Raw genomic sequence first — 14,873 nt, 5'->3', positions numbered from 1 at the left:
TCATTCATTCATTTTTACCTTAAATTTATTAGGGTGACATTGGTTAACAAAATTATATAGGTTTCAAGTGTACAATTCTGTAATACATGATCTGTATATTGGATTATGTGCCCACCACCCAAAGTCAAATCTTCTGTCACCATATATTTGACCCCCTTTACACTTTTCTACTCCTCCCGCCCCCTACCCTCGCCATATTGTTGTCTATATCTATGAGTTTCTGTTTCTTCATTTGTTGCTTTCAGTTTTCTATTTGACATATGAGTGAAATCATACGGTACTTCACTTTTTCTGTCTGATTTATTTCCCTTAGCATGATATTACCAAGATCCATCCATATTGTCACAAGTGGCAGTATTTCATTTTTTCTTATGGCTGAATAGTATTCTATTACATATATGTATCGCATTTTAATCCAGTCATCTATTGAGGGGCACTTTGGTTGTTTCCATGTCTTGGCTACTGTGAATAATGTTCTGATGAACATGGGGGTGCATGTGTCTTTGCGTATCAATGTTTTCAATTTTTTTTGGTAGCTACGCAGTAGATAGATTGCTGGGTCATGTGGTAATTCTATTTTTCATTTTTTGAGGAGCCGCCGTATTTTCTTCCATAATGACTATACCAGTTTGCATTTCCACCAGCAGGGAATGAGGGTTCCTTTTTCTCCACAGCCTTTTCCTGCACTTGTTATTACCTGTCTTGTTGATAACAGCCAATCTAACAGATTTGAAGTGGTATCGCATTGTACTTTTGATTTGCCTTTCCCTAGTGAAGTTGAGTATCTTTTCACTTATCTATTGGCCATTTTATGTCTTCTTGGGAGAAGTGTCTGTTCAAGTCTTCTGCCCACTGTTAATTGGATTGTTTGTTTATTTGGTGTTGATTTGTAGGAGTTCTTTATATATTTTGAGAACCACAAAAGACCATGAACAGCCAGAACAACCCTGAGGGAAAAAAAAAGCCAGAGGTAACACACTTTGTGATGTCAAATTATACTACAAAGCGACAGAAATCAAAACAGCATGGTATTGGCACAAAGACAGACACACAGACCAATGGAACAGAATTGAGAGCCCAGAAATAAGCCCACCAAAAGAGCCAAAAATATACAAAGGAGAAAAGAAAACCTCTTCAATAAATGGTGGTGGGGATTACCTGACCGGGCAGTGGCACAGTGGATAGAGCGTCAGACTGGGATGCAGAAGACCCAGGTTCGAGACCCTGAGGTCGCCAGCTTGAGCGAGGGCTCATCTGGTTTGAGCAAAAGCTCACCAGCTTGAGCCCAAGGTCACTGGCTCGAGCAAGGGGTTACTCGGTCTGTTGAAGGCCCCCGGTCAAGGCACGTATGAGAAAGCAATCAATGAACAATTAAAGTATTGCAATGCGCAATGAAAAACTAATGATTGATGCTTCTCCTCTCTCCGTTCCTGTCTGTCTGTTTCTGTCTGTCCCTCTCTCTGACTCTTTCTCTCTGTCCCTGTAAAAAAAAATAAAAATAAAAATAAATAAATAAATGGTGCTGGGAAAATTAGAAAGCCACATAGAAAAGAATGAAACAACTTCTATTTGTCCCCATATACAATAATTAATTCAAAATGTATCAAAGACCTAAATAAAGGAACCAAAACAATAAATTACAAAGAAGAAAACATAGGTATTAAACTTTACTCTTAGGGAGGAATATATGAATGTGACCCCAAAGACAAGGGAAGTAAAGGCAAAAAAAAATACATCTGGACTGTATTAAACCAAAAAGCTTCTGCACAGCAAAAGGAACCACCACTGAAACAAAAAGGCAACCACCAGATGGGAGAAGATATTTGCATTCATTCATTTTTAGAGGCACCAATTTTAAGAAAATTAAAAATGCTAGAACTAAGGAATACAATTTTATAATAAAATGTCACTAAATTTGGAAAATTTTAATCATTTTTCCCCCCAAAATTTTCTGTCCTACTTTCTCTCTCATATTGTTTTGGAACTCCAATTTCTTGTGTGTGCAGTCACTTAATATTGTCCCTCAGGCTTTACAGGTTCTGTTCATTTTTTTAATCCTTTTTTTTTCTCTACATGGTTTTCATAATTTTGATATCTTAATTTATTGACTTTACCACTAATTGGCAGTTTCCAATGGGCTATTAAGGCCACCTATTGAATTATTTATTTCACACTGTACTCTTTAGTTCTAGAATTTTTATTTTCTCCTCTTTTAATTTAAATAATTAAATTTAACTTGTTATTAATTTATTAAGTAAATGTGTGAAATTTTACTTTTCTGTTGAGATTCCTTATTTTGTCTACTCTTTCTTTCACATCTTGTCCATATATTTTTTTAAATCAATGAAGACATTTGTAATAACTGTTAGAAAATTCTTGTCTGCTAATTCGAACATCTGCGTGTCTAGGGACCTGTTTTTATTGGCTGCTTTTCCTCTTAATTACAGATGACATTTTCCGGCTTCTTCACATGGCTGGCAATTTTTAATTATATGCTATTCATTCTGGGTGATATATTTTGGGAAGTCTTGATTATATTGCAGAGTTTAAATGCTGAGTTTTATTCTGACAGGAAATTGAATCACTGGAAGATTCTCTTGATCATCTCAGGCTTGACTCTTTAGACCTTTCTAGGACAGGTATAATTTGGTATCTTCTTTACTCAAGGTTGTGACCCTTACTCTCTTGGTGTGTCCTTCTGGAACATAGATTGAATGCTTGAGGTACTCACGGAGCTTTGTCCACTCTGGATGGGCCGGCACTTCCCTATCTGTTAGTACTGAATGACTTCCGGTATCTCCAGTTAGCTTTTTGTTCACCAGCAGACACTTCCTGCTCGCCTTACGGAATTTCATCTGTGTGCATGCAACCCAGCCCTCTGAAAATACTTGAAAGAGCTTTCACGCAAACTTCTGCATCTTCCTTCATGTATCTTCTTCCTTTCTAGAACACTGTTGTGCAAATTCCAGCTGTTTAAACTACTTCGATATGCCACTTGTGCCTCAAACTTGATATGTCTAGAGCAGAACACAGTATTTCTTTTTAAAAGTTCTCTTCTGATCCCTTCTTTTTTTTTTTTTTTTCTCTGATCCCTTTTTTCCAACTCTGCTCTGTGGGTGACATAACTCTACTACTTTGCCTTTCTTTGCCACTCTCTTCTCTTTCTTACCCCTTTGACCACTAACTCCAGTCAGTGTGTCTTTAACAATGTCCTTCTCTTCTTTATCACGTGGCAGCCATCTTAATTTCTTAATTGTTCTCAATTTTATAGTAGCACAGCACTTTACTAATGCTACTGCTAGAATACTTGTAATTTTTTTAGTATAATACAATGCCTGACATCCAATAAATAATTGTTAATTATAGGAAGGAATGAATGGGTATTATGTATGTATCTGTCTCACCTGTCAGACTGTCAGGGACAATAAAATGCAGAACATACAATAGATATTAAAAAAAACCCAGAAATTCAATAATAACATTATTATATTATTAATATTTTACAGAAATAGATCAGGTCACCTGAATTAGTTAATATGTTGATCTTTAGATTATGTTCAGACTTTCCCAACCTGTCTTAAACTGTGTCTTGAAAGGACAAATCAGAGTAAGTCTACATTTAGGTATGCCAATATAATGAGCCATCTTTTATGCAAGGCCATTTAGTTTTTGTTCCAAGCACGAAATATTTGTACCACCACCATTTTCAGCTTTGCAGATGTTCTCAGTTTTTCTTAAAATGCTGACTCCTGGAGTTAATAAATACATTTAATTAACAGAAAACAAAGTAATTGTAGACATTTGTGTTATGCCAGAGACGTAAATTTTATTAGGATGATCCCAAAGAAGCTGCCCGGTTTCCAAAAAGATGCTGCTCAAGACTGAAAACAGAATTCCCAATTACCCAAAGAAAGATATACTTTAATATGAAGGAACTGAATAATGTCGGACTCCCCTAGGCATCCACCTGCTCAGATTGTCCTTGATTACTGATATCCACTACATGGCATTGAAAGAGCCTTGATTTCTTTTTGGGGGGAGGGGTGTCAGTGATAGTGCCATCCTTGTTCCAACTTTGAAAGTAAGGTCAGTTACTTGCAGGTACTGAAGACAGGTGATCAATAAAGCTTCTGGGTTGACTTTTTTCATGTCCGGCCCTGGGCGAAGCGGCATGGATCAGCAGCAGCACGGGAGGCAGGGCTCACAGCAGGGCTGAGTGTAGGTGGTGAGGTTGATGGTCTCCAGGTCTGGGGTGGGCTGGCAGGAGTTGAGCAGGAAGCAGGTGGGCACACAGGGCTGAGGGATGTGGCAGGGCGGGGGGCAGTTGTCACAGCAGGTGGGCTCCAGTAACCAAGTCGTGTGTGGGCAGGTGCTGGGCAGGCAGACCCCACAGCGGCAGCACTTGTCCGAGGAGCAGATGGTGGTGGCGGGGCCGGTGGGGACGCTGCAGCAGCAGGGAGTACAGCAAGCCATGGCGGTGGGAATCTGCGTTTTTTATTGGTTTGGTTTCAAGACAGGCGAGGTTTCTGAGATGCGAATGTCGCTGCTTGCTCTGGGGTTCTTATATACCCTCCCTAATGGGTGTCGGTCCAACCAGAAGGCTTCTTTCCTGGTTCTTGTTTATGTTAGTGTATCCACTGTCCTTTGAATGATTTGACATTTAGATGCTTGTAAACAGTCTCTATTCTCTTAATTAACCTTTATTTGAATTCCTGGCTGAATTTGAGCTGATTACTCTGGCTATTTGTCACTGGAACAGAAGCTTTATGAGGTATCATCAAAGCCTTCTGCTATTATGAGTCCAGCAGCAGCCCTGCTGGGGAATATTGCATCAGAATACAACCACAGCATGTAGGTCTTATCTCTATGCTGGTCAGTTTTTATCTCTTCACGTTTATCTGTATCAATTGATTGGACAAACTAGGTCTTGTTTTAAAGAGCTGAACTTAATTTTAGTAACTTTCTTTTAGCTTTGGGACCTTTCTAAAAATTAATGACTTTTCAACTGACATATAGTTGGCATGTCACAATGTATTAGTTTAGTCTGAGGATTTTTGAAGATCAGACTTACATTGATATGGTGAAATACACTATTGAGAAATATGGCAGACTTTTAAAAATACCTATTCCATTTTTGACTATGAAATATTCCATATTTATTAAAAATTTAGGCAATATATAAAAGTATAAAAGAACAACTCATCTGTAATTTTACGATCTATAGAAATTATCTTAATATTTATATATTTCTCTAGGTATTTTCTGTACATTTATCATCTTATTACATTACTGAAATCATATTCTACCTATTGTTCTAAAACTTGTCTTATTTAAACATATATATATTTATTACCCTGTAATCTTAAATATATTTGATGTTATTTTTAATATTTCCTAGCATTCATTATATGATTATACTTCTAAGTTACTTAAAAACTTCACATTATTTATTTACTGTATTTTCAAATTTTCTCTATGCTAATTATGACAGTAGTGAATAACTGTGTATATAAATAATAATGCACATTTCTGATTATTTCAGGACAGAAATAATTATTGGAACAATTATTAATTAACTATTTTAAAGCCTTTGCTATTCATTACCATATTGTCATTTCTTTTTACCTGTTTCCTTCTACTTATGTATTTCTAGCAGCTATATTTGAGAATTCTTATTTCTCTATACTTTTCATGGATATTTAATTTTAAAAGCGTTTGCCAATTGGTGGGTGAAAAATAAACTGTTATTATTATTACATTTTTCTCTTGTAACAAGTTAGGCTAGAACATCCTATGTACATTGGCCATTTTTCTTTCTATCGAAAACTGCTTGCTCTGTTTCCTTCACTGTTAAGTGTAGGTAAGTTGAATTTTTAGCTTATATCTTTTTTCTTTTTGTGAGAGAGAGAAAGACAGACTGACAGGGACAGATAGGGACAAACAGACAGACAGGGAGAGAGATGAGAAGCATTCGTTCTTCATTGCAGCACCTTAGTTGTTCATTGATTAGTTTCTGATACGTGCCTTGATCGGCAGGCTTCAGCTGAGCTAGTGGCCCCTTGCTCAAGCCAGTCACCTTGGGCTCAAGCCAGCAACCTTGGGCTTTAAGCCAGTGACCTTTGGGCTCAAGTCAGTGACCATGAGGTCATGCTTATGATCCCACGCTCAAGCCAGTGACCCCATGCTCAAGCTGGGTGAGCCTGTGCTCAAGCTGGTAATCTAGGGGTTTTGAACCTGGGTCCTCTGTGTCCCTGGCTGACACTCTATCCACTGTGCCACCACCTGGTCAGGCTTAGCTTATGTCTTTATACTAAGTAAAATAATAATTTAAGACCATTATACTAATATTTAAATGAAATTGCTACCAATGGAAAGTGAAGTTAATGGGCCTGAGCTATCTGTTCACATTTGATTTTATTCACTTTTTTCCTCCCAATGTATTGTATTATGTCCCCAAATCATGTGTCTGTGGTGAGAAAGGCCTGGATTCTAGGTTGAGAACACTGTTTCGACTCAGGTCTAGTTCAGTCTCTAAGGGAGAACAGAGGGGGTCACCTCACACAGTTTCCACTCAGCTTTGACTCGCTCATCCGATAAGCCATGTTCTTTCCACTTTCCCACCTCCTCCTTCAAGGATATCTGTATGCCAGTGCATGATGGTGGGCATGTCTGAGTGGTTTTTTGGAGGGGTGTGGGTGCAAGAGGACCACATTAGGGGTCAGAGAGGTCTTTCCTGGTCCCAGGACTGCTCATGACTTGTCTTGTTATGGCAAGTAATTCAGTTTTTGGAACCTCACTTTCTTTTCTGCAAAATACAGGTAATAATCTTTACATTCTTCCACTCAGAAGGTGATTGTGGCCCTGGCCGGTTGGCTCAGCGGTAGAGCTTAGGCCTGGCGTGCGGGGGACCCGGGTTCGATTCCCGGCCAGGGCACATAGGAGAAGCGCCCATTTGCTTCTCCACCCCCACCCCCTCCTTCCTCTCTGTCTCTCTCTTCCTCTCCCGCAGCCAAGGCTCCATTGGAGCAAAGATGGCCCGGGCGCTGGGGATGGCTCCTTGGCCTCTGCCCCAGGCGCTAGAGTGGCTCTGGTCGGAACATAGTGACGCCCCAGAGGGGCAGAGCATCGCCCCCTGGTGGGCAGAGCGTCGCCCCTGGTGGGCGTGCCGGGTGGATCCCGGTCGGGCACATGCAGGAGTCTGTCTGACTGTCTCTCCCCGTTTCCAGCTTCAGAAAAATACAAAAAAAAAAAAAAAAAAAAAAAAAAAAAAAGAAGGTGATTGTGAGGCTCCTGTGAGATAAAATGGACTTACCCATAGATAACCATAAAGTGACACACAAAGATAAACGATTACCATCATTATCTCAGTAAACTGCAGATTAAACTCAAGGTAAGGGAGAAGGGGAAGAAACAAAGTCTGAAGAAGAAAAATATAGCTGAAGGCAAGTAAAAGAGCGACCTTATAGGGAATAGCAAAGATTTAGCTAAAAGTCCATGCCTACAATTAGAGAAAATGGCTGGCATAAAAATTAATAAATTTCAAATGTTAAAAGACTTCTCTATGGCTCTGCTTGGAAGAAAGGATTTGAGATCTCTGCTGGTGTTCCTGGACCTCACCCCTAGATTTACTTTTGTGTGAATTGCTCACCCTTTTAGTTAGGACTGATTAATATTTTTCAATATTTCAAAAATACTTTAATGGACATTTATCAAGCAGGCACCATGCACCAGGCACTTTGATAAATGTTGGATATACAGCAGTGAACTCAACAGACACTATCCTTGCTGTCATGGAACTTAGAGTCTGCTAGACTGAAGGGTTATCTCACACATGATGTATTATTATAAATTACTGTTATTACACATTTTGATAAGCAGAAAAAACCTGGATTCTAAGAGCAGAAAAATAATAAGCAGAAGAAAATTCTTTTGGAATTTTAAGAAAAACATAAAGAGGGGCCCTCAAACTCCCACAGTTAGAATTTCATGGTAGAAAGATATGAGTCTCTTACTTAGAATTCATAGGACCTTAAATCAAGATTATAAGCATAAAGGAATCATTACTGTGCTGTGTGTAGAGTATAATGCTTCCATAATTATAAAGAAGACAAGGTTACACATTAAAACAGTTGTAAAATAAGTTTATGATAATAAACTAATCTCTTTTATTGAAAAGACTTGCAATAGTTTATTAAAATTTATTTTCTGTGCAGTGGTCAAGAGACCTGAGAATTACTCTCCTTTGTTCATAAATTAGGAAAGTGAGTTTAAGAGAGGTGAGGTAATTTGCCTTAGATGGTGTGGTGGCTGACTTGTTAAAAACTAAATATAGGACCTATTGGATTGAGCTACTTTTTTTTATGTGGTTTAAAATTAAGTTTCAAATATGTGTCAGAGATACTAAACATATTTTAATTCTAGAAACAAATGGTATCTTTCTCCTTTAAGCAAATGTAGGGAAAACACAATGATACCTGGCTAGATGGTAGACTTTCAAAGTGCTAAACATCTATACCCACACACACAGATTCTAAAATGTGCCCAGTTTTAATTATACCATTCTATATGCAATAGAGGTAACTGTGACAGTGAAGGCAAAACTTAAAGATGGGTAATAAAGAAACAGAAGTTAAATACTATTCTTAGTCTCTTTCTTCAAATCTCTCATGGTTCAAGTTTTCCATCTACGCCACTTTGTCTGAGGAGCCTCACCCCAGCGTCTTGCATTTCTTCTCTCCTGCATGCCTCATCCTCTTCTCTCCATCAGCAGTGCATTCATGACTTTGTAAGCTGCTGTTCTGTCTGGAACAGCTGCTCCTCACACCTTCTGCCTTGTCATCTTTTAATACTCAGCCTGGATAACTTGGAGCTTCCCATTAACCATCCCTCCCTGTGGTGCTGAATCACTGAATCTGGGCTTTAGTTACTCTGTGTTTGCATGCTTGCTGCTCACAGCTCAGTCACAGCAGAAATACACAGCATTATAATTATGTTCATTCAGCATATATAGGAGCACATAAATTATGATTTAATAACGTCACCAGATTTGAGAGAAACTTGAAGGCATTTTAGGTAATCACATTTCTTTCATCTTTATCCTTCTGGCATGGATATGGCTCCTGGCACAGGAGAAGCACTCAAGAAATATTGGCCAAATGAATGAGTAAATGGACTAAATCCCTTGTTGAATGTATCCTGGGTTGTGTCCCATCTACCCCATGGTTTCTAAGTTCTCTTCAGTTAAAAATGTGCTACTTATAAGCCTGTGAGATCCTCTGAGAAATCCTTCTCTGGAGAGACTGGCAGGTACACTGAGGAGATTTATTTTTGCTTTTTACTTAAATTTTTTTTTATTTTTCAGTTGTAGTTGACATGCATTATTATATTAGTTTCAGGTGTACAACTCAGTGATTAGACATTTATATAACTTACCCCATCCAGCACCACACATAGTTGTAATATTATTGACTATATTCCCTGTGCTGTTCTTGACATCCTCGTGACTGTTTTGTAACTACCCAATTTGTATTTCTTAATCCCTTCACCTTCTTCACTGATCATCCTACCCTCTCCCCTCGGACAACTGTCAGATTGTTCTCTGTATCTATTAAGCTCTTTCTGTTTTCTTATGGTAATTTATTTTGTTCTTTCAGTTGATATGTAAGTGAAATCACGGTATGTGTCTTTCTCTGTCTGACTTATTTCACTCAACACAATACCCTCTAGATCCATTTATGTTGCCATAAATGGCAAGAGATCATTCTTCTATATGGCTGAGCAATATTCCATTGTATATATGTCCTAGTTCTTCTTTATCCATTCACCTATTGTTAGCCACTTATGTTGCTTCTTTATCTTGGCTATTGTACATAATGCTGCAGTGAACATGTGGATGCATATATCTTTTCAAACTAGTGTTTTGAGTTTCTTTGGAATTGCTGGGTGTTTTTTTGCATCTTGTTACAGTCTTTCAAAGTCTATTTTCTGTTGTTATAAGTATTGCTACCCATGATTTTTCTTTTTGCTTCCATTTTCATTAAATATTTTTTTCTCCCTTTACCTTCAGTTTGTGTGTCATTCTATCTGAAGTGAGCCTCTTGTAGACAGCATGTGTATGGCTCTTGTGTTCTTATACATTCAGCTGCCCTGTGTCTTTAGTTTGGAGCATTTAGTCCATTTGCATTTAAAGTAATTGTTGATAAATCTGTATTTATTGCTATTTTATTATTCATTTTCTTCTTCTCTTCTCCCCACCCCCCTTCCTCTAGAAGACTTTTTTTTGTGACAGAGACAGAGAGAGGGACAGATAGGGACAGACAGACAGGAAGAGAGAAATGAGAAGCATCAATTCTTCATTGCGGCACCTTAGTTGTTCATTGATTGCTTTCTCATATGTGCCTTGACCAGGGGGCTACAGCAGACCGAGTGACCCCTTGCTCAAGCCAGTGACCTTGGGTTCAAGCTGGGGAGCTGTGCTCAAACCAGATGAGCCTGCACTCAAGCTGGCAACACTGGGGTTTCAAACCTGGGTCCTCTGCATCCCAGTCCAATGCTCTATTCACTGTGCCACTGCCTGGTCAAGCTGGAAGACTTTAACATTTTTTTTAATACCGATTTGGTGGTGATGAACTTCTTTAGCTCTTACTTGCTTGGGAAGTTCTGTATTTGTCCTTTGATTCTAAATAATAGCTTTGCTGGGTAGAGTAATTTTGGTTGTAGGTCCTTCATTTTATCCCTTTAAATATTTCGTGCTACTCCCTTCTGGCCTGCAAAGTTTCTGTTGAGAAATCAACTGACAGTTTTATGGGAGCTCTCTTGTAAGTAACTCACTGCTTTCCGCTGGCTGTTTTAAGATTCTGTCTTTGTCTTTAACCTTTGGCATTTTTTAAAATTTATTTTTATTTTTTTTTGTATTTTTCTGAAGCTGGAAACGGGGAGAGACAGTCAGACAGACTCCGGCATGCGCCCGACTGGGATCCACCTGGCACACCCACCAGGGGGCGATGCTCTGCCCATCCTGGGCGTCGCTATGTTGCGACCAGAGCCACTCTAGCGCCCGAGGCAGAGGCCACAGAGCCATCCCCAGCGCCCGGGCCATCTTTGCTCCAATGGAGCCTTAGCTGCGGGAGGGGAAGAGAGAGACAGAGAGGAAGGAGAGGGGGAGGGGTGGAGAAGCAGATGGGCGCTTCTCCTGTATGCCCTGGCCGGGAATCGAACCCGGGACTCCTGCACACCAGGCCGATGCTCTACCACTGAGCCAACCGGCCAGGGCCAACCTTTGGCATTTTAATTATGATGTGTCCTGGTGTGGGCCTCTCTGTGTTCATCTTGTTTGGGACTCACTGTGCTTCCTGGACTTGTATGTTGTTTCCTTCTCCAAGTTAGGAAAGTTTTCTGTCATTATTTTTAAAATAGATTTTCAATTTCTTGCCCTCTCTCTTCTACTGGGAGCTCTGTGATATGAATGTTGATATGCTTGAAGTTGTCCCAGAGCCTCCCTACACTATCTTCCTTTTATTTTTTTGCTTTCCTGTTGGGTGTTTTCTGCTACTTTGTCTTCCAAATTGCTGATTCGATCCTCTCTGCTTCATCTACTGTACTGTTAATTCCTTCTAGTGTATTCTTCATTTTAGTTCTAGTATTCTTGATTTCTGATTAGTTCATCTTTATGTTTTCTATCTTTAATTTTTATGTTTCCTTTCTCTTTATTGAAGTTTTTACGGAGTTGATTGAACTTCCCCTCATTTGTTGAGCATCCTTATAACCTTATAACCTTATGTTGTTTTAAACTCTGCATCTGGTAGATTGCTTGTCCCTATTTTGTTTAGTTCTTTTTTATCCTTTTCTTTCATTTCGGACATGATTCTTTGTCTCCTCATTTTGGCTGCCTCCCTGTGTTTGTTTCTATGTATTATGTAGAGCTGCTATGACTCCCAGTCTTGGTAGAGGGACCTTATGTAGTAGGTATCCTGTGGGATCCAGTGGTTATCCAGGTGTGTACCCTGCCTTGTGTGTGCTGTGTGTACCCAGTGCTATTGTAGTTGAGCCTTGAATCCTATTGGTATCTCCATGAGAGTGGTTAACCTCCCTGTGATGGCTACAAGGACTAACTGGAACTATAGTTCAGGAGGAGCTGCTGCAGGACTCTGGTGCCCACCAAGTCTGCCTTTTGAGTGTGCTGCTTGTAGAGGTGGTTGGGTGGTGATCTAGCATAATGTGAAGCTGTCCAATGGGGTGTTCTGGCTCTGGAGCCTCATGGGAAGTACAGGCCAAAGTCAGTGACTGCCTGGGCCCTGCCCAAGGCTGCCTGGCATGAGCTACAAATGACCTCTGCCAGCACTTTTGTCTGGAAGAAAGCTGTCTCTCCTCCCCCAGCTCTCACCCCAAAGCCAATCAGCTCAGTTCTTCCTATCTGTCCTTGGAGCCTTTCAAGCTGCTGCACCAGTGCTGGAGCTCAGAGCAAGTGAGTCTGTCATAAAGTCTATGCATGGGCCCTTTAAGAAGAATGCCTGGGGCTTCAGCAGCCACAATCTCTGCTGGTTTTCACAGTCAGAAGTTATGGGAACTTCTCTTTGTGGCACTGGAATCCTGAGCTTGGGAGCATGGTGTGGGGCTGGGACTCCGCTCCTCTGGGGCGACCTCCATAGCTGAGATATGCCTCCTGGTTTTTAATGGCCACACCTTGACGTGGGATCAGCTTCTTCCGAGTCTCAGCCCCTCTGACCTGTCTCCATGTGGCTTTTCCTGTACATTCTTAGTTATTAGACTTCTGTTCAGCTAGACTTCAGGTAGTTCTCAATGATGGTTGTTCTGTAGTTTAGTTGTAATTTTGATGTGGTTGTGGGAGGATGAGAGTACCTCATTTACTTGCTCTGCCATCTTGACCAGAAGTCATACTGAGAACATTTAAAAACGTGTTTCTATAAGGCATTTGCTTTCCTTGCCCTACCTTTTTCTTTTTCACCTGCACTCTTCTGGCTTTAGCTCAGTGCTTTTTCAGATTTTGACTTGTGCCTTTATATGTATGTTATAATATGTAGTGTATGTAATATTATACATGCCATATTATGTAACTATGACATGTTGCATGTGTAATATTATATATGTAAAATATATATAATTTCTTAAGGCTGAGAAATGGATAATCTACATAAGAAAAATTAAGCAGGTTAGTAAAATGAAGTAGTAGATTAAATCATGTTTAATCGAGGTCTTAGCTTTAGTTCTAAGCTTATCATCTGAAAGTATTGCTGAGAATGGTGGCAGGTAGAGAGATATATTCCTAGTGCCTTGCTACCAGAGTTGACCACTTGAAGTTCTCTCTAAGGGGAAATGAAGGCCTACTATATGACCCAGGTCTTAGAATTGGGTACCTGTCACTTTTAATCTATGAGCCAATCTATCTTTTACCATTACAAGTGGATATGATAATTTTGTTAAGATTCTTATCCTTTTTATTTCTCATGCATGTTTTAAGTTAATGTCTTAACTGTGTTCCTTAAGCTTCTGGCTCTATTAGTATTGGAGGCTCTGTGATGTGGCAGAGATAATTGGGTTTTATGTTCACAGATGCAAGGAACTGAATTCTGATTTTCTTAGTAACTAACTTTATGACTTTGAGAACGTTGAGTAACTCTTTAAGCTTCATTATTTTTCATCTATTAGTGCTATTTTAAGGGTTACATGACTTAATACATGTGATTTACCTCACAAGTGTAGATAAATAAATGTTGGCTCATCCCCCAAATGGTATTTGTCTGAGGAAGAGAAGAGAGAAGGTGAACATAAAAGACAATCTATTTGAAATTGTCAAGCCATGTTAGTAAACTAGCTCCAGTCATTCCTCCATAATAGGTTCTTTTTTAATGAATAAAATCGTTACCTATCTTTACCTTTAAAAAAAAAACAACAACAACTAAGAACTCTAACACAAAGAACACATCTTGCCAGAGAAACAATGTTTATTGGAAAACCCATTAAGAAATTATTTCCTCTGATAATGCCCAGCACTAGAAATGGGATCCAAGAAGCAACATAACCAAGAATATATTGTCTGAGGTCTTACAGATTTCAATATTTTTTGATAATAGATGATACTCACTTGCTCAAATGAACCAAATGATTATTCAGCCAAATGATTATAACAATTTTTAAATTTTTCTTTTCATTAAAATGAAAGGTAGGTTTTTTCTATTTGGACCATCAGGTCTGACCTGCCGTCTGACGTACTACTGAGGCAGACAGCTTCTGGTTCTTCAGTGTCCGAACCCTGGGCGAAGCGGCATGGATCAGCAGCAGCTCGGGAGACAGGGCTCACAGCAGGGCTGAGTGTAGGTGGTGAGGTTGATGGTCTCCAGGTCTGGGGTGGGCTGGCAGGAGTTGAGCAGGAAGCAGGTGGGCACACAGGGCTGAGGGATGTGGCAGGGCGGGGGGCAGTTGTCACAGCAGGTGGGCTCCAGTAACCAAGTCGTGTGTGGGCAGGTGCTGGGCAGGCAGACCCCACAGCGGCAGCACTTGTCCGAGGAGCAGATGGTGGTGGCGGGGCCGGTGGGGACGCTGCAGCAGCAGGGAGCACAGCAAGCCATGGCGGTGGGGATCTGGTGTGCTTTTCGTTTCTCAGAAAGAACGATGAGTTTTCTGAGATGCAAATGTCTCCTCCGGCTTTGGGATTCTTATATGCCCTCCCCAGTTCGTGCTAATCCAACCAGGAGACTTCTCCTTTTTGTTTATGCCACTCGGCCCCACTAGGATTCGCTAATCAGTTTGGTATTTACTTGTCCATTAAGAGTTCTTGCCCTTATTAAAATAATCATGCTTTCGACTCATAAGCTTGTCATTTTTGTCATGAGATGATTACATTTTTATCCTCACTG

The 14,873-nt window shown here is 39.9% G+C and overlaps 2 protein-coding genes across 2 annotated transcripts; both read right to left on the bottom strand.

The window, feature by feature from the left end:
* Window positions 1-3,785: 3,785 nt before the first annotated feature.
* LOC136393729 (keratin-associated protein 3-3-like) lies at window positions 3,786-4,533 on the bottom strand. The gene has a single exon (XM_066366362.1). The coding sequence runs from the start codon at window positions 4,471-4,473 to the stop codon at window positions 4,177-4,179; it is 297 nt and encodes a 98-aa protein (XP_066222459.1). The 5' UTR covers window positions 4,474-4,533; the 3' UTR covers window positions 3,786-4,176.
* A 9,422-nt stretch (window positions 4,534-13,955) lies between these two features.
* On the bottom strand, window positions 13,956-14,669 carry LOC136393728 (keratin-associated protein 3-3). Its single transcript, XM_066366360.1, has one exon. The coding sequence runs from the start codon at window positions 14,583-14,585 to the stop codon at window positions 14,289-14,291; it is 297 nt and encodes a 98-aa protein (XP_066222457.1). The 5' UTR covers window positions 14,586-14,669; the 3' UTR covers window positions 13,956-14,288.
* Between the last annotated feature and the right edge of the window lie 204 nt (window positions 14,670-14,873).

The sequence above is a fragment of the Saccopteryx leptura genome, chromosome 2 (genome assembly GCF_036850995.1).
Source record: "Saccopteryx leptura isolate mSacLep1 chromosome 2, mSacLep1_pri_phased_curated, whole genome shotgun sequence".
NCBI lineage: Eukaryota > Metazoa > Chordata > Mammalia > Chiroptera > Emballonuridae > Saccopteryx > Saccopteryx leptura.
The sequence above is the reverse complement of the archived record's forward strand: the minus strand, read 5'-3'. Positions and strand labels throughout refer to the sequence as shown.

Coding starts and splice junctions, on each gene's coding strand:
- LOC136393728 (XM_066366360.1), bottom strand. CDS start 14,585: ATGGCTTGCTGTGCTCCCTGCTGCTGCAGCGTCCCCACCGGCCCCGCC.
- LOC136393729 (XM_066366362.1), bottom strand. CDS start 4,473: ATGGCTTGCTGTACTCCCTGCTGCTGCAGCGTCCCCACCGGCCCCGCC.